This window comes from Semicossyphus pulcher, unplaced genomic scaffold, assembly GCF_022749685.1.
Source record: "Semicossyphus pulcher isolate SPU_LCO1_2020_fin unplaced genomic scaffold, fSemPul1.0.p SCAF_16, whole genome shotgun sequence".
Taxonomy (NCBI): domain Eukaryota; kingdom Metazoa; phylum Chordata; class Actinopteri; order Labriformes; family Labridae; genus Semicossyphus; species Semicossyphus pulcher.
In genome coordinates this window covers 5,231,710-5,253,387 of record NW_027211670.1, presented here as the reverse complement: position 1 = coordinate 5,253,387, position 21,678 = coordinate 5,231,710, and the positions used below count along the sequence as shown (strand labels likewise).

Genomic DNA, 21,678 nt, shown 5'->3' with positions numbered 1-21,678 from the left:
ATTTACCACCCTTATGAAACAATATAAAAATATATTTTCTTAGATTGAAAAAACATCAAGGACAACAAGACAAAAAGTCATCTTCTAAGGTGCACCTTGATCCAGTTTGTCAGAGAAAAAGTCAGCATTAAACAAATCACCATAGTGTAATGGTCCAATCACTGATCCTATCAGCACGATGTTTTAAATTAAGCAGAAAGTTGATGTAAAAGATCAAAAACATCAACACTGCTTGGTGCCTGTTGCTAGCCTGTTTGTGATGCTACTTAGTGCCATGTCCATAACGCACACTACTCATCAGTCATTCTGCCCAGAGTAAGACACAATACTCACATTCACTTCAGACTGATACACCTAACAGCAGGTTGACTTGTGCAGTGATAATGTAATGTCAAAGAAATGTTTATCATGTCTGAACATTTTTCACTCTGTATCAGAGTAAGATATTTAGATTGATATCAATCTCATGTTTGAAACCAGGATGTGGTTAGCCTAGCTTAGCATAGACTGGAGGCAGGGGAAACAGCATGACTTGCGGCATCAAACATTTTTTTAAAAATCAACCTACAGCACATGTAAAGCTCACTGATGAACTAGCTGTTTCTACTTGCGGTGGCACAGTGAGGTTGCCATGTTGGTAACATAGTTTCTAAACCTGAGCTTATATTTAGTCTTTTCTAGTTACTCTGGCTAGTTTTAAGTCATCTTCAATACAGCCAAATGTTGTTGTAAATTAAAAGGACTCAGAACTCAGTTGAACTAGATGAGGCCACACCAAACTCCTATATTAGCCGACATGAGTCTTATGTTTAACCTAGAAGAGGCACAATTATCAGTTTTCTGTTCATGCCAGCTGTCAGTCAGAAATTAAAGCAATTCTAGCAACTAGTTCCTTTGTGTTTCGAGTCAGGTAACTGTTGCTTATAACTATATTGTTAAAGCAGATTAAGGATTAAAGTCAGCTAGTGAGTGTAAAGATATAATCTCGAAAGATTTTCATTTAAATGAATATCTGTTAAGTCACAATCTGTCGCCGAATGAGGTAACACAATGGTGATTGAGCCTATGGTCCACTGATGAAAGCCTTTGCATTTGCAGTATCACAGACTGGGTGTCTGTGGCAACTTTGGCGGAAAAAAATCACAAGCGGTGCCAAGTTAGTGACGCGCTTTCCATCAGCCAGCAGTGGTTGGTCTGCCAGAGAACTTTATGAATGAACACTGAAGGGTCTTTACTCAGTTTGTAAAGATTATAGAATTCGCTGTTGTTACTCCTGCATTGCTCAGTGTTCAATTCTGCAGCCTAACAAACAAAAGGGGAGATATATTTTTGTGTTTGGTTGTATTAAAAGACAGCTGTTCATTTTCTTCAGCAAGCAAATTTCTTTGCTTGCCTAAATTAGCATCCCAATAAATATCAGATACGATGAATTACAGATGCAACTTGCTAACCAAGCAAGTGCCTAGTGTTAACTAATGAGTTAATGGTTGCTAACTCCCCGCTTCACTCCAGCTCCACCCTCTTGTCTAAATATGATAACTTCTGGCTAAAGGAAGAACAACATAACAATGTCCAAAATGCCAAAGTTAACCAATGTGTTTCTTCTTGTGCTAAGTGGATTGAAATATTGTTTGTTTAGAAATAGCACCAACACTTTCCCTTAATTGTTATTTTTACTTTCCCTGCACAGATTTCACACAAGATATACATTATTTAAAAAATAACAGCTTTTGCAATGTTTCTAAATTCGCCAGAACTTGCTGTCCCCATTCCTGTCTTTTACGCTAAGCTAAGCTAAGCTACGCTAAGATAAGCTAACCACATCCAGATATCAGCTCAGTACCTTTTCTTTCCTTCTCCTATATTATATGAAATGACTGTATATTTGGTCAGTGTGAATGTATGATGAAACTTTTTTTCCCTACAACATCCTACTATCCTTTACTGACTTCACTACAAGTGCAAAACAGATTATTCCTGTAAACTCAGGCAGTAAGATCTTCTACATCAAAATGTTTTGGAATAGCCGTGGAAAGCCGGAGGAAAAAAGGTGGAGGAAGACATTCTTCTTGCTGTGACTTGAGATCAGTTTTTACAAAGTGTGGTCTCCACTCACTATAGTCTCTTTAAGGCCTGTGGATAGTACTTGAGAAAGATCCTGTGTGCGATCTCGTACGTATCTCCCTGAGGCTTGGTTGGGTATTTCCGGCTGTTGTAAATGAATCCCTTTTCAACTTGGAAAACTGCCTGGTTGAAGGCGTCCTGCTTGAATGGTTGTCCGCTGTCCAAGCACTCTACCAGGGTGTGAACAAACAACCCCCATCTCTGGGCATAGTAGTCCTCCATGAGGCCTCCCCATTCTTTGCTTGCGTAATCCAGTATCTCACCACTGGGTCCCCATAGTGTGAGCTGGTTTCTGGCATTCATGTCATAGAGCTGGGCTTCCTTGTCATCTATGGCTAAGGAGCGAGCCCGGTCCAGCCATGTTCCCAACAGGAAGTTGCGGTCACTGCTCAGTAAACGATTGAGCTCAGGTAAGAGATCATAGACCAGCACACCGCCTGCAGTCAGCAGCTCTGGCAGCTTCTGGTTGTGGAAGGCATCTGCGATATCCTTGTAATAGGATGTTGTCAGGACTTGTAGTACCTGTCTGGTCACATCCACAAGATCATACCGAAAGGTCTCCTTTGAGATTAGAGATGGGGCTGCCTCGATAATCATTTTCCAGGCTTTGTACAAGTCAGCAGGGTCATACCAAATGTCAGTATTCATGCGAAAGGAAGGCCGGCGTACCAGTGGGCTATGGTTGTGGTTTCGGTAATGTGGCACTGTGCAGTTGTAGACACTGGAAAACAGGAGCCTCCACGCAGCACTCAAGTTACCTTGTGAGCTGCCGTAGCGGCGTACTGCATACAGCGACACCCAATTGGACAAGTTCACCGGCTCCTTGCGCCAAGCCAGCTCACTCATCAACTCGTACATCACAGGATTCTGTTCAATGCCCTCGGGTGTCATGCCAATGCCCACCAGAGTGGAGTTTGGGAAATGTAAGGCTTTGAAGGGTCCTGAATTGACACTCTCCACTGTGCCAAAGAACCCACTGTTGCCCCCAAAGTTTTGCAGCATGCACCAGATGAAGGGCTGCCCATAGAAAGACTCGGTGTAAGAGAAAATTGGCTCGGTCTCTGCAAACAGGTCCAGCACGATCATTCTTCCGAGGGGCACCCCGTGTAATAGGGCCTGAATCCGGGCTGGCTTCCAAAACACTGCATCACTGAAGAACAGCCAGCCTTGCATCAGCCAAATTGCCTGAGGATCGACTGAGGAGAAAAAATGAGATCTGGATGAGGGACAAGAAGGTGACGGTTTTGAAAATGAAAGGGAGAAGGGGAGGGGGGCTGTCTGTGTAAGAGAGTTGGACAACAGGTCATCCAAGGGGAATTTAACTAGGGCAATTAGTGTACTTGTTGCCCAGAATAACAGCGTTCAAACAGGCACTGTAAGACTTTAAACAGTATGTTAGACACCCAGACACTGACCTGCCGTCATTGAGGCAAAGACGGAGCGACTGACTGCAGACAGGTAGGCGAGGTCAGACGAAGGTGGGGTCATCTCATTGAAGGTGTCTGTGTTGTAGATGTGATCTGTACCAAACTGCTTCACCACCTGGGACAGATAGAGGGAACCTATCTGGAGGAAAAGTGGGTCCCGAGGGTCAAGAATATAGGAGCACGAGAAGCTGCAGTTGAAATGAGCCCAAGGCCCCAGTCTGGTTACATTGGCTTCTGGATACAACCTGAAATATAAGAAACACTTCAGTGACTTAAAAGTTCTGTGTGCAACAGTTACTCTAGTGTCACAAGCCATATCTTCTCAGTTACCTAAATGAATCTGATATTTCCAGGTATGCGCGTGCATGAACATTTCTGACATGTTAAAGATAAAAAAAATGTCAAATCAATTTCAAAGTGTGATCTAAATTGATTTCTCTCATGTGCATATGACTTTGAGGAACAGTTGAGAAAGAGTTTTGGCCGAGATAATCTCTTAGTTTGTTAATTTTTTTATCTGGAAAAACAGGTGGAAAAGGTTGGTTATCGAAAGAGCAAGGAGAGATCGTCCGCTAGTTTTAACGTGAACATGGTGGTTCTCTCAGACATTTACAAAAACAAAAAGAGATCTAATTTAGACCCACAAGTTAAAATATCACTTTCACAACAATGAGACTGACGTGTCTTTGATCACCAAAATCTCATCAGTTCATCCTTAAGCCCAAATGGATGTTTGTGCAAAATTGTCATCACTCCAGGTGCTGCTGATGTATCATGCTCAGTAGAATGGGACGGAACTAATGGCTTTAAATCCCACCTTGATTACTGCAACTCGTACTATTTGGTATCACCCAGCCTTGTTAAGTCTGTCTCCAACTAATCCAAAATGCAGCAAGATCAAAATTTCCCTCTGTCTGTATGCTGTAAAGCACTTTGGATCAACTGTGTTGTTTGTAAAGTGCTAAATAAATAAAGTTGGTTTGATTTGATTTGGAAATACTGACCTTTGTCATAAATGTCATAACATAACATGGACTCTCATCCAGCCCCTCAGTCACTCAACATTTCAAGAACGCACACTGGACTCTTATATCGTCTGTACGCCGCACCATTTTTAACTTTAACTTTATACTGTAAGCTTTTTGCACTCACCAATATCCTGCACATCTGTACAGTTAATTACACCTGTTGCACATATTTTGTATTATACGTATTGCTTTTTATATATATATTTTTTTATTTACTTATTCTATTCTAGTCTTTTACTTATTGTTAATTGTTCTGCACCAAAATCACCAAAACAAATTCACTGTATGTGTTAACCTACTTGGCAATAAACCCTGATTCTGATAAATTCATTTTTTTATTAAATTAGACATTAGTGTGAAGTTGTGTCATTATCAGCATATGAATTCTTTAGTAGCTAGAAATGCGTTCCAGTCAAATGGGTCATCAGGGCAAATGGAAGGACAACACCAACAAAGAATGCCTTCAGCCATGGTTTAGTTTACGATGATCTGATATTTAAAAATGTCTATCCTGTGATTATGACTTCATAGGTGAAAAAAGGTTTTGCCAAGTTTCCTTTTTTCAAGTATGTTTGTTGTTGAAATACACAACTCAGCCATAAGAGGGTGAAGTGCACCACAACACCACGTTCTAATTAAGACTAAAAACATCAATGTTTTCTTCCAGGTGAGTTTTAATTAACACATGATACATATTCTACAGATTGTGTTGTAATTGTAAATAGAGCAGTATAATTTAAAAACGTTCACCTGAGGATTCCTTTAGGAATATTCCCAGAGAAGGCTGGCAGGACAGGAATCATGCCAAACGATCTCATGCGCTCCAGGATTTTAAACTGCACAAAAAAAGAGGAAACTTAGTGTGTTTATACTCTGTCTCACAGTTTGATTCTACCAAAGCAAAAAATGGCACAGTGGAAATGAACTGTGTTGACAAGCGTGGAGGTTTCATTACTTGTAGTAAGAGCTGGTTCACATGCCAGGACTGTGGCAGAGGCCCACCAAACTTGAACATGTTTCCCATACGGTTCCAGGCAAGAAATGCCGGGCCAGAGAAGAACTCCTCAATCTCCGACTGGTTCAACCCAAGAGCTCGGTAAACCTAAAAGGTATGCAACAAGTAAATGAGTTGATGTTGACATGATGATGCACATATCAAGGTGTGTAACGAGATTCAAATGTCAGAGTAGAGAAGTAAAATGTTTCTCTTCCTTGTCTTCTCTTAAAGACCTGTGGCGGGAATTAACTAAGAATGCGTCCTCCACTCTCCGCTGCACAGAGCTCTATCCACATATAGATGATGAGCAGCGAGAGGAGAAGGGAACTCTTATTTTGAAGTTGAAACTCGACTAGTTTTACTGTCTGTAACGCAGCTTTGTCCTTGAGGAAACACACAGTTGCTTGTCCAGATTTACATAACGACCTACATAACGGCTCCAGACCGTCTCTGTAAAAGTGTGCACATGTTTTCCAGGGTTGAGCCTTGGACAGCCCTGGACTGATTAATCTTTCTGATTGTAATAATAATAATAATAATAATAATGGTGGGGGAAAAAAAAAACTGCGCGTTGCTGTTAGCACTGGTTTTTGTGAATTAAACGTTTTTTGCAACAAGGCTCATTTGCATAGAAAGTATGTTTGTATGAATGCAAAAGGGCTGATTTAAATATGCACTAACAGTACTGTTTGCTCTGTAGCACACTATGGGGTGCATTTAGCCCTTTGCGTGTGCTCTTTGAATTACATGCTGTCTTTTTGTCTCATTTGCACTGGTTTAGCGGCAATCCTTTAGTGAAACAGGCCTTAGTGTCCGTCTTTCCCTTGGTATCTCTTCTGCTTCTATTTTATATTATTGCTCTGGGATTAATGCAAGTATTTAACTTACAACAAAACTTAAATATGTAACTTTTCAACTTTACTCCTAATAAGATAAATCATGTTTTGCCATAGATGGTCATTTTAGAAGCATAGAAGTATTTATTGTTACAATTGTTACAGAAAAATGTCCAGTGTGTTCTTACCTCTTGCCACAGGGCTTCTTGGCCAGTAAAAGCCAGAGGAAGATTGATTCCATTGAGTGCCATCCAGTCGATCTCTCTCTCCCATCTTGGCCAATCCCACCACACAGAGGAATAGCTAAACGTGCAGACGTTCTGGTAATACCGGAATCTAGATATAAACACACAGATATATATAAAGATCAAAAAGAGATAACACTGCAAAGAGCTCTACCTGGGGCGGTTTGTAGCTGAGTTTGAAGCAGTTGGGATGAGAGTCAGCACTTTCAAGTCTGAGGCAAAGGTTCTCTGCTGGGAAACAGTGGATTGTGGATGGGTTATTACCCCAAGAAAATTAGTTCAAGTATCTTGGGGTCATGTTCACAAGTGAGGGTACAATGGATCCAGAGATCAGTAGACGGGTTTGTGCAGCATCAGCAGTAATGCAGACGTAGTACTCTCCCATTGTGTTGAAGTGGGAGCTGACCCAGAAGGCAAAGCTTTCAATTTAACGGGCAATCAACATTCAAAATCTAACCTAAGGTCACGAACCAAAGTTTGTGACCAAAAGAATGAGACAAGATACAAGATGCCAAATCGACTTTCCTTTGCTGGGCTCAGCCTTTGAGAAAGGGTAGGGAGCTCTGACATCCAGCCGCTCCTTTGCATTGAAAGAAGACAGTCGAGGTGATCGGGCATCTGATAAAGAGGCATTCTTGGTGCATCCGTTTTTTCCTGAGCACAGAAAACTGGAAGGAGAGCCCAAAGTAGACCTAGAGTTAGCTGGGGGGGATTTTATATCCTATTTGGACTGGGAATGCCTTGGAATCCCCCAGGAGTAGCTAGAAAGGTAGCTGGTGAGAGGGACATATTGGATAACTTGTTTAACCTGCTGCCACCACAACCTACGCCCGGATAAACAGAAGGCTGCTTTCTTAAACAAATAACTTCATCAATTCATTTCCTTCTGAGTACACTTGGATGGTCATATCGAATCAAAGAAAATGTGCAATACAGACTGAAAAGGTCTACTTTCATCCATTTAAAAAATACATCATATCAGCTTCCATTTCTGTAATCTGTGATCTTATCCCCTTGTTAATCTTTATAGGTATTGGTCTTGGTTACAGATTGCCCAGATCAAGTTTGACTTTGATCATCAAATAAGAACAAAGTCACAAACTTTACAAAGTTTAGTTACTACTTTTTCCTTACTTTTGTTGTTTGTTTTCTTGTATTAACAAAGCAAATACTACTTAGGTTTTAACCAGTTATCAAAGTTATGAAATATCGGCAATTTAACAAAAATTTCCAGTGAAGCTCTCGTCATATAGTACTGCTATAAAAGCCTCTGGCTAAGAGTTATAGCCATGGGAAACTAAACTGTGCTATGCTTACCATGGCTTTTTCAATCTAGCCACTGTGCACATGACATAACTGAAGTGAGCCGATGCGGGTCTAATGCACAACAGATAATTGAAAAGAAGGGTCCTTTAAAGGCCCAGGCCGCGTTACAAGTGTCCATAGTGCTCCGAGTAAACAATGAAAAATAATGTGTGACAACGCTCCATTTGTCATGCACCCATGGGTTTGGCTGCGCTATGTTGCAGTGGAGGGGGCTGGGGTTGCATGTCCACAAAACACTGCCATCATAGAATGTCAAACATAGACATGTCATACCATCCACTTTTGTAAAGTTCGTTTGTATTGTCACAAAAATGCTTTTTGTCTTATTTGCTAGGCAACATGGAAACTAATGTTTCTGGCTGCTTATAAAATACACAAACTATCTCAGCACATCTCTGACTCTCATGTATGTAGAGTAATTTTAATGGGACAAACAAACTCTATCTGGTGAAGTTCTGTGGCTGCCACTGAGAGGAGCTGGCACACATCCAGTGTACAGCAGTGTGAAACAGATTTGGTGGGAAAAGAAGAGTTCCAAAGTTGTTTTGCTGATGTACACAAATTTGCACTGTCAGATTATTCCACAGAGCTTTCACATAGGCCACCATAGATTAAATCACTGGCATGTCCTTATTGTTAAAGGCAATTCTTTACTTGCTTCCCCCTGACTTATGTAATTTTATTCATCTGAAAAACGCTGGAAGCTACAGTCTTCACTCTCAAACTTGCAAGGCTTAATCTTGCTATCTGTCACCAAAGTGCATCCTGAAATGGTGTTTCAGGTACGCTGCTCCTGCTGCTTGGAATGTGCTTCAGTAGGATTTCGGTCTGGGGGAGCTGATCTCTTTAAATCTTTAGTAGATTGAAGGTGTTGGAGGAAGATGCATCAGGTTGTAGATGCTTTGATTAATGACTTTCCACTATGAGAGACAGAATATGCTGACTTGTTTTTTGTAATTGTTATGTGTTGTAAGTCTGAAACTTTGTTAAAATGTGGTCTTGGCCAGGACACAAAGAGATTTTTAATCTCAATGAGGCTTTTCCTTGTTGAATATATTTTAATAAATTGAATAATACAACAGGACTTATAGTCTTCATTTGCCTTTGCTTTTTTACAGCATTTTTACTAATGTGGCAGAAAATGTATTGATCTTTAGTTTCAAGTTTTAAGTGAATTAAAAGAAATAGTCTGGTTATGACTTTATAGTTTGTGTAAAGAATCATTTTATTAGTATTTACCTAAACCTCTCCCAAAATACAACAACTTTTCTAAAATGTTCCAAACGTTTTAAGATATTTGACTTAAGTTTCAGTAGCAATGCCACAATGTAAGAATAGCCAAGTAAATTATGAGTGTACTTTTGTATCACTCATTAGTGAAGCATAACTGTTATTATATCAGGTCCAAGAGATGATACCTGTTTTAAAATACATATACCAATATGCTGCGTAGTTGAATGATCAACAAATCCTGACCTGAAAAGTAACTAAGAATTAATGGCAGGGTTACATATAATTGAAATACAAACATATAGTTTATGTATTTAGCAGGGGAAGAAGCTTTACTTGATGTACGCCGAAAAGAAAAGGAGATGCTGCTAGGTCTCTAACCCGAGGTTAACTCTGCCAGTGAGAACCCGGTGTGTCACTGACCTGTGCTGGGTGTTTATACGCAGAACGCCGGTGAGTTTTGGCAGGGGACGGGGAAGGTCCAGCTGGTCACCGGACCAGGAAACATGGCAGTTGCAGAAATATTTGAGATAGTTGTAAATGCCAGATGCCACGGCCACTCCAGAGCTGCCTGTGGCCACTATCTTGTTGTTTTTAGTGGACCTGAGCTCACACACATCCAGGCTGTCGTTGGAAAGACTCCTGTTGACTGACACTATGAACTCCGTGGATCTGTTCCCCAGAAGGCGCTTTAGCAGCTCCACCACAGCTCTCCCCTGTACCTTGTTGCTGGCTTTCGGTTTGATGTGGTCTAGAGTAGGAAACTTACAGTAGGCGCTCACAACAAGACACAGCCCGACGAGCAGAACCAGACTACAGCCGCGCCTGGGTGACATTTTAATCCCGAGTCAAATGAGGCCAGTTTCCCACCGCAGCGCAGGTTTAAAAACAACTGTAATTGTCCATTTGCAGATAACCAGGAAGCGCTAGTTCACTGAACCGCTGCGGTCCAATCAGAGAGAGAGCTGGAGTCTCGAGCAAAACTCACAGCCAATCAGAGGAAGCAATTTCCATAAAACCCAGTTGTATGTCATGTGATCATTCTATCACATGCTGGAAAGGTTAAAGTAGTGGTCTGAGTTCAGGTACAAGCTGTCATATGCTCTCATAATAAAAAGCAATTTACCAGCAATTATACCTCTCTGGATCACTGCTTAAACAAAGTTCAACGCACATTTAAGAGAAATGGTTCACAGATTTTCTTGTAAACTGTTGAACCTAGTTTTGTTCCAGTGACTAATACAGGTGACAGACATTGTGTACAGTGGGGTAAAAGTCAGGAACTGACAAAACATGTTACTGTAGAGGTTCTACCGATAGGCCCTATTTCAAGTGTGGTAAAAAAAAATACTACTGCTAATAATAATAATAATAATAATAATAGCTCAATAGTGCATTAATGTGTTGCTCAATAAGCTAAAAAACACACACACACATCAAATGTCACCATAACAGTGGTAAGTTCACAGGGTACAAGGGGACCTGAGCAACCAAACAGCCAACCAACCAAATTAAAGGTCTTTACTGAGATTGTATATCGTGACATGACATACAAATGATTGAATATGATGTACTGGAATTCAATTTATTATACAGCACTGGCTACCTTCTTCCCCGACTAGCATTTAGAAGGGAAATTGCTGTTAACTGCAATATTATTTGCAGACAAAAGACATTGTAATTTAATATATTATAATAAACAATACTAAGACGCAATACCAGACCAGCTCAGGTCTAAGTGGAGAAAATCTGCTTAAACACTTGTTTCACAAAATAAAGTCAGTCAGTAACTTGACCAGTGAAATTGAACAGTTTCAGGGTCTTTTCTTGTCATTGCAAAAATGTTTTTTATCAAGTTCATGACTAAACATTAGTAAGAGAAATTCACTTTCTCTCTGAGACTGAGATGAGAACATTGATATCAATTTCTTGTTTTAGTTACTGAGCTCCAGTCAGGATCTTGTTAGCTTAGCTTAGCATAAATACTGTAAGCAGGGGGAGTCAGCTAGCCTGGCTTCATCCAAAGTTCAAAAATACACTCACCAACAACTCTAAAGTTCACCGATCCTCGTGTTGTTTAATCTGTACACAAACACAAATTTTGTGTTAGTGTTCTATTTAGGGGATAAGGACATTCACCATGTCACTTCCTTACTCTATTTCTATTGTAATCAGCATTATATCATCTATCCTCACAGTAGTTGCCACACTAAAATAATTTTGAAAATGTGACCTACAGTCACAAAATGATATGTTGTCATTAGCCGTCCTAGCTCCATTAAATTATATACGTACATGCCAGCACTTGCCAGTGAACTTTGACCCTTATATATATTGATCTAGCAAATCAATAGTGGAAATGAGTCATGAGGAATTAGCTTTATTCTATTGGTTACAGCTTGTTCCACCTCTCTTTAAATCTCCATAAATATTCAAGAGAGTATCAGGTGACATCCCATTTTAGAGTTTCAGGAACCATCCAACGACCCAGCTCAAGGAAGATGAAACAGCTGCTGATTTTACTGGCCTCGCTCTGCGCTGGTCATGCTGCACCACAAGGTGAGACCGTCATCAAAGGACAGAGTAGGACTGAACTGCCAAATAGAAGTCTGCTTTCTGTGTTAGACACCACAAATATCCCTACAAGCCTTTGTAGTTCTTGATCTTCAATATTAAGTGTTTCATAAATAATGTAGATGTATGTAAGTTTTCTTTTTTGTAAGTTTTGTGTGATTAAAAACTTTACTGGGTCACCCATGCTATTCAATACATCACTGCAACAGTAATACATTTTTTCAGATGTTATGAAGTTATAAATTGATGAGAAAAAACTCAGAGATTCTGATTGACTGAGATTCTAAAGTTGTAAATTTACAACCAAAAAATCAGAAATTCATGGGGGAAAAAGGTAATGCAGTTCACATTTATGTGTAAGAACTCAAATATTATCTGAGATCTTAAAGTTGTAACATTACGAGTTAATAGTCACAAATTTAAGAGAAAAAAAAACTTGAATATTCTCTGAATTTAAGAATGAATTAAAAAATAGAAAGTAATTAACTTGCAATAAAAAAACAAAAAAGAAAGTTGCAGTTTCCCTGGTTTACGCACTAAAGTAAAGCAATGAGGTACCTTGATAAAAAGACTTTTAATCTTGAGTTTCTCAAAGAGGCTCAATTAGATTTTGGTTTGGGCTAAGACAGAAAACGTAACCAATGGAGGCAACAGCAGACAACCACCGTCTGTGTTCTCCAAGGTAAAAAAAATACTGTTTTTGTAAATGGAGTCTGGTAGCTTTCAAGAGAGCAATGTAGCAGTTGTTTCTGCTCTACGTCTGTAGGAATGTTTTACATTACTTGAAAACAATTGAAAAACAATAAAAGAAAAATAATTGGGTGTTATTGCCAAGGATTGCATTTAAGCCATTACAGCCCTGTCAGAGCTGTTGGCTAAAGAATTACCAAAACTTTTGGTACTCATTTGTCATTTAGACCCCAAATATGTTTAGATTGGGCACAGGTTTAAAAGTCCAGGAATTATGCTTAAAGTTACCCATTAAGATTGTATATATGTATAGAAAAAGTATTGCATCCATCCTCATGTGTGTCATCTCTTGCTTTTACTTCCAGATTTTTCAGAGAAAGTTTTTACTTTCCCAGTGGAAAGCGGAACTGCTTCTGTTAAGGTCATTGCCAATGCTGAGCAGCCCCTCACAGCTTTAACTATGTGCATGAGGTTTTTCTCCTCGCTTACCCGAGAACAGTCTCTGTTTTCCCTGGCTGTCCCGTCTGAGCCCAACGCCTTCCTGCTCACCATGCCCTCTGCTGGTATGTACCGGCTGCACATCAATGGGCCAGCGCTTGATATCAGCGGGCTGTCATATTTCACCCAAGAGTGGAACTCTGTCTGCTGGACGTGGGACTCCAGCGATGGCTTGACGACACTGTGGGTCAATGGAAATCGTAGTACTAGGCACATTCTGGGGGCCAAAGTCTCTCTCAGCGGTGTTCCCAGCATAATTTTGGGTCAAGAACAAGATACTTATGGTGGAGGCTTTGACAAGACTCAGTCCTTTGTAGGAGACATCACAGATATGCACCTCTGGAACAGCTCCATCTCTCTGTGTGAAATTAGGTTCTTTATGGATGGTAGCACCTTCACCCCTGGAAACCTTATCAACTGGAGAAACCTGCAGTACTCAACTGACGGGCTAGTGTACGTGGAGCAGAGTGACTTTGATAAATTGTCGTGCTTCTAACCATCTTCAAGGACGCAATACCAGACCAGCTCAGGTCTAAGTGGAGAAAATCTGCTTAAACACTTGTTTCACAAAATAATGTCAGTCAGTAACTTGACCAGTGAAATTGAACAGTTTCAGGGGCTTTTCTTGTCATTGCAAAAATGTTTTTATCAAGTTCATGACTAAACATCAGTAAGGGAAATACACTTATTTACTTTCTCTCTGAGACTGAGATGAGAACATTGATATCAATTTCTTGTTTTAGTTACTGAGCTCCATTCAGGATCTTGTTAGCTTAGCTTAGCATAAATACTGTAAGCAGGGGGAGTCAGCTAGCCTGGCTTCATCCAAAGTTCAAAAATACACTCACCAACAATTCTAAAGTTCACCGATCCTCGTGTTGTTTAATCTGTACACAAACACAAATTTAGTGTTAGTGTTCTATTTAGGGAGTCACATTTGTTGGCAAACACGAGCATATTCATTCTTGGGAATCTTTGTTATCATATTGAGAGTACCAGACAACCAGTGTTAAAGCCAGAGACTCTGCATGGAAGGAGATTGAGCATGTCACTTTCTTACTCTTTTTCTATTGTAATCAGCATTATTTCAGCTATCCTCACAGAAGTTGTCTTAGAGATTGATTGATCTGGCCGACACTAAAAGATTTTTGAAATCTTAACAGATTTCAAAAAGGTGAGAGACCTCACACATAAAATAAAACAAGCAAAATTTAGTAAAATACAAAAAAGTTGTAAATAACAACCTGTAATCTCAAAGATCTCAGGCGGCACCTATGGTGATAAACGGTAATTACGGCAGCACACTTCCCAGATATCCAGACAGTGTTGCATGTGTGACGTCCACAGCTGGCTCCATTTGTAACTCTTGATTCTTCCTTGCATCTGAGCGTCAAATTTGTTTCTTTGGATTTTCACTTATTTTTGAAGTTGTATCTGTAGTCATCCATTTTTCTTTGTATGTTCAGCCATAGTAGATTACTGTTTACTCGCAACACTTGCAGAGACCAGAAAAGCAGCCGTTTAGCTCCGCCTACCCTCTCTGGCAGACCAACCACTGCTGGCTGATGGAAAACGCGTCACTAACTGGGCGCCAATTGTGATTTTTTCCACAAATGTAGCCACAGACACCCAGTCTGTTTTAATACTATATACTGCAAATGCAAAGGCTTTCATCAGTGGGCCATAGACTCAGTCACCATTGTGTTCCCTCATGTGGCGATAGTGACTTAACAGACATTTATTTAAATGAAAACGTTGGAGATTATACCTTTAACTGAGAACAAAACATTAAACCTTAAATCCATCATTGCCATGTTATCTGCAAATTTAAAACGTTCAAGAAGCAGTCATGGATCTGCATTTTCTTTATAAACATAAAAAAAGAGTGCAAGAGATAAAACAGATCATTGAGGCAGCACAGGTTTTACAAGTACTTCATCAGACAGGGAGACTGTACAGAGACTCTTTGCATTGCATGGCTCAATTGGTATATCGTTGCAAGCAAGTAACACGTGCAAGTTATTTGTGCAAGGTGGGGCCAGCTGTGTAATGCAATAAAAAAAAAATGTATATCAGGGACAATAAACCACAGTGGAATATGATTAATTAGAAAATCGTTTATTTTCAAGTCTCCTATCCCAGAATAAGATTTCCAGCAAACATTCGCACAATATGGAAGTAAATAAAAAGTTTTAAAACAAGCTACAGACTGTACACAATGGAGGAGCAGCGAGCGAGAAAACTGAACGGCACTTAAAACAAACACACATTAAGCTGATTCAAAGACAAACAGGAGAAGTACTGCTTAAGCAAGAACATCAAATAACTGCTGGTGTGAGCATCAAAGTGCTTGTTCATCAAAGCATCAAAAAGTTTGTGTTAAACAGAGAATCCCATCTACACAAGAGGCGTCAGGTATCATTTGGTTGATTCGGACTCATAATTGTGTAAGAATTAGTTTCCTGAGGTTAAATGTGTTAACTTGGTGAGTTGTGTTTCCTAAAAGGGATTAGACAGTCCTTGGTTAGGCTGGTGGTAGTGCAGTCGTAATGACAATGGCTTTAGATTATCCTGTATTTTTTAAACCTGGGCCTGGGCTTAATGACTAATAGGTACAAAAAGTTTCTGAATTGCTCCAGTAGATTGCTTAGCAAGCAGCCACGGGATGGGCTGTAATGGCTGCAAAGTAACGTTTAGGGCAGATGCACCCGATCAGAGTACATCCTCTGAAAGTGCTGGATTTTGTCACAGACAGGCTCAGAGTGGTTTTCTAACAGTTCCATTACTGAAAGTATCTCAACAGAGATATTTTTAAGGTCCAAATCATTCATTCAGCTAAACTGCGCCCAGTGACTTCACTGTTTTAATTGGTTTGGATCCAACACAATATTTGTGCAACACATAATCTCTATTTACAGATTCTACATAGAAATGCACAATCTGTAGGCAGGGACGTGGATTTTTTTTCTGTCGGTTTTTCTGCTGTGTCACCGTCTGACGTCACAAATGCGCCCGAAACAGTGTTATTAAACAGTGAAGATGTTACGGTGGTTAGGTCTTTATTGTGTCTATTACTCATTCAGTCTATTTAACAAACTTGGCGCCGACCAATTTGGAATGATGTTCGAGTGCTGCTTGGACGGAGACGTGCGGAATTTGTTGCTGACATGACAAGGAGTCGCAGAAGTTACCGACCGAGCGTAGCATCGCGGTGGAAAGGGGGCGGAGATTAGCGTGTCGACACAGGTTTTATGTTCACATCAATGCCAATCGGATCTACTGCAGAGTCATTTGACCCGGGTCTGAATGCCGATTGTAGCCTTTCCCACCAAGCAAAAAAGCCGGGTGTTAGTGGGATTTTTGACCAGTGGGAAAGAAGCTATTAATTCCTTTGACGCTGTATCACAAAAGCTGTTCAGCATTTAGACTTCACAACTTCCCAGAATGCATCAGATTGACCTGACCTTCGTTCAACAAATGAGCATTTTAAAAGTAGTTTTCTTTTCTCCTTGAGGGCAGACCTGACAGAACAAGACTACAGCCGATGGGATCAGAGATTGGTGCAACACATAATAATAGCATAAAACAGATGCATTGGCTGATTAGCAACTCTGCTGTTCTGCAAAGTAAAATCACTGTTTTTGTTAATGGAGTCTGGTGGCTTTGAAGAGAGTACTGTAACAAAAATGTCTCTCTGCAGGGACGTTTCTGTAATGTCATCAGACGCTAAATAGAACAATCTGAGCCTGTCATTTTAAAAAACAACCACTTTTAGAGGAGGCACTTATATTTAGTGCATATGGTCCCCTTGTATTATCACAATATAGTGCTTGCCATAGGCAATACAGCCTGTTTTGCGGCTGCCAGCTGAACTATCTATTGGAGCAATTCCAAAATGTTTTTACCCATTATTCATTTAGACCCAAAAACAGGTAAAAATATGGCTTCTAATGTTCCACAAGGCACGGACAGATCTGCAGAGCCTCTGTATATTCAGAAGGTCCAGAGAAAAGAAACAGTTACTGAAGAACTTTAAGATAAAATGGAGCTGGACTCAGCCTGGCCATGAATGAACGTCATGAAGGTGCAGATTCGACACAATAATTAGCAGTTTCAGAAGCACTAAGAAATGAATAATTTTTCTACAAAAAATTGTGACTGATCGAAGCATTGTAAAGTATGAAGAATGACAGGTAACAAAGCCTAGCTTGAAAGATAAGACATACAAAGCACTAATTCTGACAACAATTACTGTTACATGAGATTCTTGATGAACATGTTATTATCAATCACAGTAACTGCCACAAAGAAACACTGGATACTGAAGTTAAAAGGTGAAGTTTGGTGCTAACCAGGTCGACCATTTCGGTTTGACTGCTCAGCATTGAGTTAAAATATTTCATAAAAACTGTTGAAAATTAGAAACACATTTGTGTTTGGTTAGAAATGAAGTCCTAGTGCATAAGAGGATGGTCACTTTAAGTTCCTCTGTTAAATCACGATTAGTGACTGATGATATACAGTGAGATTGCAGTCCTGTGAAAACTGCTGCTAGATCCAAATATAGTCTAAAAGAAGTGGACATAACCTCCAGGTCAGACACGTGAAGCCAACGTGCAAGTGCCTTAAACTTGTATCCTTTCTAAAGGCCAGCATGTGGTATCTACACTGGTTGAAAAAAATATGTCCACTTGTATAGAAGGGCAGGAAAAATACTTATACGTGATTTAATTACTTAGTAAACATTTTCCTCATCTCAAGCTGTAGTTTCAGCTCTTCTTCTTAATACAGTTTTTAAAGTACAGTCCTATTTAGAGAATTGAGACAATAAAGCAGAGATTGACAAGTTAGAACCATTGCTGTTTTTGGTCAGTACTTTTTGTTTAAAACCAGTTTAGCATCCCAGATAATGCCACAGTCACCATGAATACCCAAGCTAATGCTAGAACTCCACAGTTGATAACCCCTGGCTCCTTTCCAGCACCACCCACTCATCCAACTTCTGGATCAAAAAAAACATGGCGACAACCAATGGGTTACATCAAGGTAGCCATTACCACTTCTTATGCATAGTAAATTGTTCCAAAACTAGATATCCTTTCCCATGGTAATTGACAACTCTCTCAACTCTTGAGTAAACTCTTGGAGACTTGAGTAAATTATATCTAAAGACTACGTATGGAGGCATGAGGTGTGGAGTTTGAGGGAAATGCTACTGAGTTGCATTATGGGAACTGAAGGTTCCAGCGTTTTTGAAGCAAGGTCTTAACTTGAAATTTAGGTCAAGATATTTATCAAGATATATCTACTGCTCTTTCTTCTTTTAGACTGTCTCCTTTGGGTCTTTGGATGTTATGAAAGTTAAATGCCAATTCACTTGAGTACCCCCCCTTTAAACAAAGTAACACCCCTTTCCCACCAAAATTATTAAAAAAATAAAATTAGCACTTACATTGTAGTTTTTGGTAAGCAGCATGGAGGCCAGTGAAGATGTAATGTAGTTAGGTCTTTATTGTATCTATTACTCATTCAGTCTATTTTTATTATTCATTTTCATTTATTTTGAATTTATTTTGAATTTATTTTGAATTCAGTCTATTGATGATAGCGGAGATTAGCGTTTCGACCCAGGTGTTGTGTTTCCATCAATGTCGATGGGCGCCATGGCGATAATAACCCGGGTCTACTGCAGAGGCATTAGACCCGGGTGTGAATGCCAAATGTAAAGCAAAAAAGTGGGGGTTTTTTGACCAATGGGAAGGGGCTTAACATTGATCTGTACTTTCTATATACTTAAACGTAAACAAAGGCCAGTTACCTGATTACACCAACTGTCAGGGATTTCTCTCTATATGCAAACCCACCTCAACAAATGTATAAAATGTCAGACAAATATCTTCCAAGGCACCGAGCATCCACTGACTGTATTTAGTAAATTCAGGCACAGTAACAAGTAAGTTATAATGACAATAACTTTGCCATTTAAAATCTAAATGTATGGCTTATCACATTAAAGCCTAATCTGATGGATGAAAAAAATCTGCTATGGCTGAACAAACAAAGAAAAGATGGATGACTACAGATACAACTTCAAAAATAAGTGAGAATCTAAGTGAGAAAAAGAAACAAACTCGACGCTCAGCCAGGAAAATCAAGAGTTACAAGTGGAGCCAATCGGCGCCGTCACACATGCAACACTGTCTGGATATCTGGGAAGTGTGCTCACGCAATTACTGTTTATCGCCACAGGTGCCGCTAAAGAGAGCAAAACTGAGATCTTCGAGATTACCACTTTAATATCTGTATTTTAACTCAATGTGACAAAGAAAAGCAGTTATGAACTTCATGAGACCAAATGATAGCACCAAAGACCATTTGGACATGTTGCTGTAGGACGGCGTATAACAGGGAATGGCTGTAAAACAATATGGAACACAAATAATACAATAAGCACCAAACAATAGCAGACGCTGATTTTATATTACAGTACTTGCTGCGTAACATTAAGAAATTCAACAAATGTGTCTCTGACAGAACTCTTCAGCAGTAAAACAGCCTGGTTCAGTTGAACACACTCAGGGGTTTTACTGCTGAAGCCTTACTTGGTTGAGTTTGAGCAGTAGCTTAAGGCTCTTATAATGACTTTCCTGGTAAAGCAGCTGATCTGTTTTCTTTAACATGGTAAAACAAAGAAAAATCCCCATGGCTGCTGCTGTGTCTCTCAGCATGTGACTAGCTTGGCTGTGACTTACAACGGGCTCAGAGTTTAACACACAGTTCATTTGAACCAGACTGCTGTGTTAAAAATATGGTGATTCACAGAAGCTCAGTATAATACTGCTGAATGTTCATCATTCTTAGAAAAGGTAAGCAACGGAATTTTACAATCTTGGAACCAATCGGCTATTGTTTGCACTGACAAGCTCCTTAAATGGTCCCAATTGAGGGGTTTTCTTCCAGCTTTGGTGGCTCATGAGCTTTAAGTTGTAATGCGGAAACAACACAGATTCTTAAATAAACATTTTTGGGGGAATTTATTTGCACTTTCCTTGTTGGGAACTTATTTATTTGACTGTTTTGACACCAAAATCTATTTCTAAGCTTAGAGTCGGCAGATATCTGGATTACTAATAAAGGATACCTGAGCTAAAACCCCCTCTTCAATTGTCTGTGAAGGTTCTCAGTCATCCAAGTCATGGTAATTTAAAGCCTAATATAAAAGGCAACTTTAACTTTAAAGTCCAGTTGCCTTAAGCTTCACATTCCTCTTCAACTGATCATCATTAAAGCTCCTGTGAGGAGTTTGTCGCTGGATATTAAACACACTGAATTTAATTCTGATTACTCTATATGAGCTAAAAAAGCAAACCAGACCGTCAGCGACATGATTGATTATTTCTATACAGTTATTTTTAATGCCTGAAACTGCTGGCGGGGGGTAGATGTCTTTGTTTACATTTTCCAGGGCGAAAATTTTAAGTGAGTCATACATCTGACCATTTAAGCATGTACAGGACAAAATCAGCAAAGAGATAAGAGGTACAACTTTGTCCACAGGGGGCGCCAAAATCAACACAAACCAAAAGTTCCTCACAGGAGCTTTAAAGTGCAACTACAAACTTGAGACGCGAGTATGGTGTTGGGCTTGAGCCACAACTATCACAATCATATTTCTATCTTCTTTCATATGCAGATAACTGGTTGTAAAGATCAATAAAAAGGAAAATCCATGTCAGATGATAGCGGACAGGTTCCAGAATTGCATTATGGCCATTGTCGTTCACCACTTTTGCTCCAAACAGAGTTTCGAGAATACAACCAAAGCCTGCTACCGATATTTTTGCCTTTTGTCTACAGATTTTGCATTAAAACGTAGATACTGTTTTTAGAAAGATTATTCTTAATTCAGATCAAAGAATAAAGATATACCACAACAACAATATACAAGGTTAGATCTATCATTTATATAAAATAATTAATAATTCACTCTATTCAATAACAACTTTCCTTAAAAGCCACTGTAATATCAATAATCTGTTAAATACAAGAGTGTATATTAAGGTCGAAGTTGGAATTGTTGTTTCAATACATCCATGAGACTTATAGCTTCAGGTGGTTTAACTAATCATCTATAACTGATGTTCAGTAACCTCATTCTGCCCTCAAGACTGTGCTGAGATATGATGTAGAGTCAAAAGTTAAACCCAATGGGGCGCTGGTTTAGGTTGGTAGAGCAGGCACCCCATGTACAGAGGCTGCAGTCATCGACACACTGATCGCAGGTTCGACTCCCGGTCTGCTGATCGTTTAGTCCAAGTCATCCCCCACTCTCTTCTCCCCACATTTCCTGTCTCTCTTCAGGTATCCTGTCTAATAAAGGCATCATCAATCAAGGCAACATCATCCTTCAAAAAAAAGTTAAACCTGATATAAATCTGGGCCCGTATTCATAAAGCTTCCTAGTGCAAAGAGTTGCTCCAAGTGAAGTAAATTCTTAGAATCGTGATGTTTTCTACTAATTTCCCCTTAAGGTTAAGACTAGATCCTGGTAAAGATAAAATTTATTCAGAAAGCACCTCAATTGGAAAAATGCAAAGTTCAGCAGTGATGACTTGGGTCTGTCGCAACCGCCAATCACCAGAGTGATCACAATTACAGAGAATAGGCATGGGTATAACAGATTTTAATTCTGCATTTAAGTTA

At 39.6% G+C, this 21,678-nt stretch overlaps 2 protein-coding genes across 2 annotated transcripts; one reads left to right on the top strand and one right to left on the bottom strand.

Annotated features, from left to right (window-relative positions):
- Positions 1 to 2,107: 2,107 nt before the first annotated feature.
- On the bottom strand, positions 2,108 to 10,049 carry naglu (N-acetylglucosaminidase, alpha). The gene is made up of 6 exons (XM_069665109.1): positions 9,637 to 10,049; positions 6,601 to 6,748; positions 5,535 to 5,681; positions 5,330 to 5,415; positions 3,540 to 3,796; positions 2,108 to 3,320 (listed from the first exon to the last, which is right to left on the bottom strand). Exons 1-6 carry the CDS (start codon positions 10,047 to 10,049, stop codon positions 2,116 to 2,118), a joined length of 2,256 nt encoding a protein of 751 aa, XP_069521210.1. The 3' UTR covers positions 2,108 to 2,115.
- Positions 10,050 to 11,714: 1,665 nt separating this feature from the next.
- On the top strand, positions 11,715 to 13,471 carry LOC138594005 (serum amyloid P-component-like). The gene is made up of 2 exons (XM_069665096.1): positions 11,715 to 11,772; positions 12,843 to 13,471. The coding sequence occupies exons 1-2, from the start codon at positions 11,715 to 11,717 to the stop codon at positions 13,469 to 13,471; spliced, it is 687 nt and encodes a 228-aa protein (XP_069521197.1).
- The last annotated feature ends 8,207 nt before the right edge of the window (positions 13,472 to 21,678 follow it).

What these genes read in the sequence shown, in the direction of transcription:
- LOC138594005 (XM_069665096.1), top strand. Translation starts at nt 11,715, where the DNA reads ATGAAACAGCTGCTGATTTTACTGGCCTCGCTCTGCGCTGGTCATGCT. An exon ending in TGGTCATGCTGCACCACAAG is followed by an intron (nt 11,773 to 12,842) that starts GTGAGACCGTCA and finishes TTTTACTTCCAG; the next exon opens with ATTTTTCAGAGAAAGTTTTT.
- naglu (XM_069665109.1), bottom strand. Translation starts at nt 10,049, where the DNA reads ATGTCACCCAGGCGCGGCTGTAGTCTGGTTCTGCTCGTCGGGCTGTGT. An exon ending in AAGAAGCCCTGTGGCAAGAG is followed by an intron (nt 5,682 to 6,600) that starts GTAAGAACACAC and finishes CATACCTTTTAG; the next exon opens with GTTTACCGAGCTCTTGGGTT. An exon ending in TGAACCAGCTCTTACTACAA is followed by an intron (nt 5,416 to 5,534) that starts GTAATGAAACCT and finishes TTTTTTGTGCAG; the next exon opens with TTTAAAATCCTGGAGCGCAT.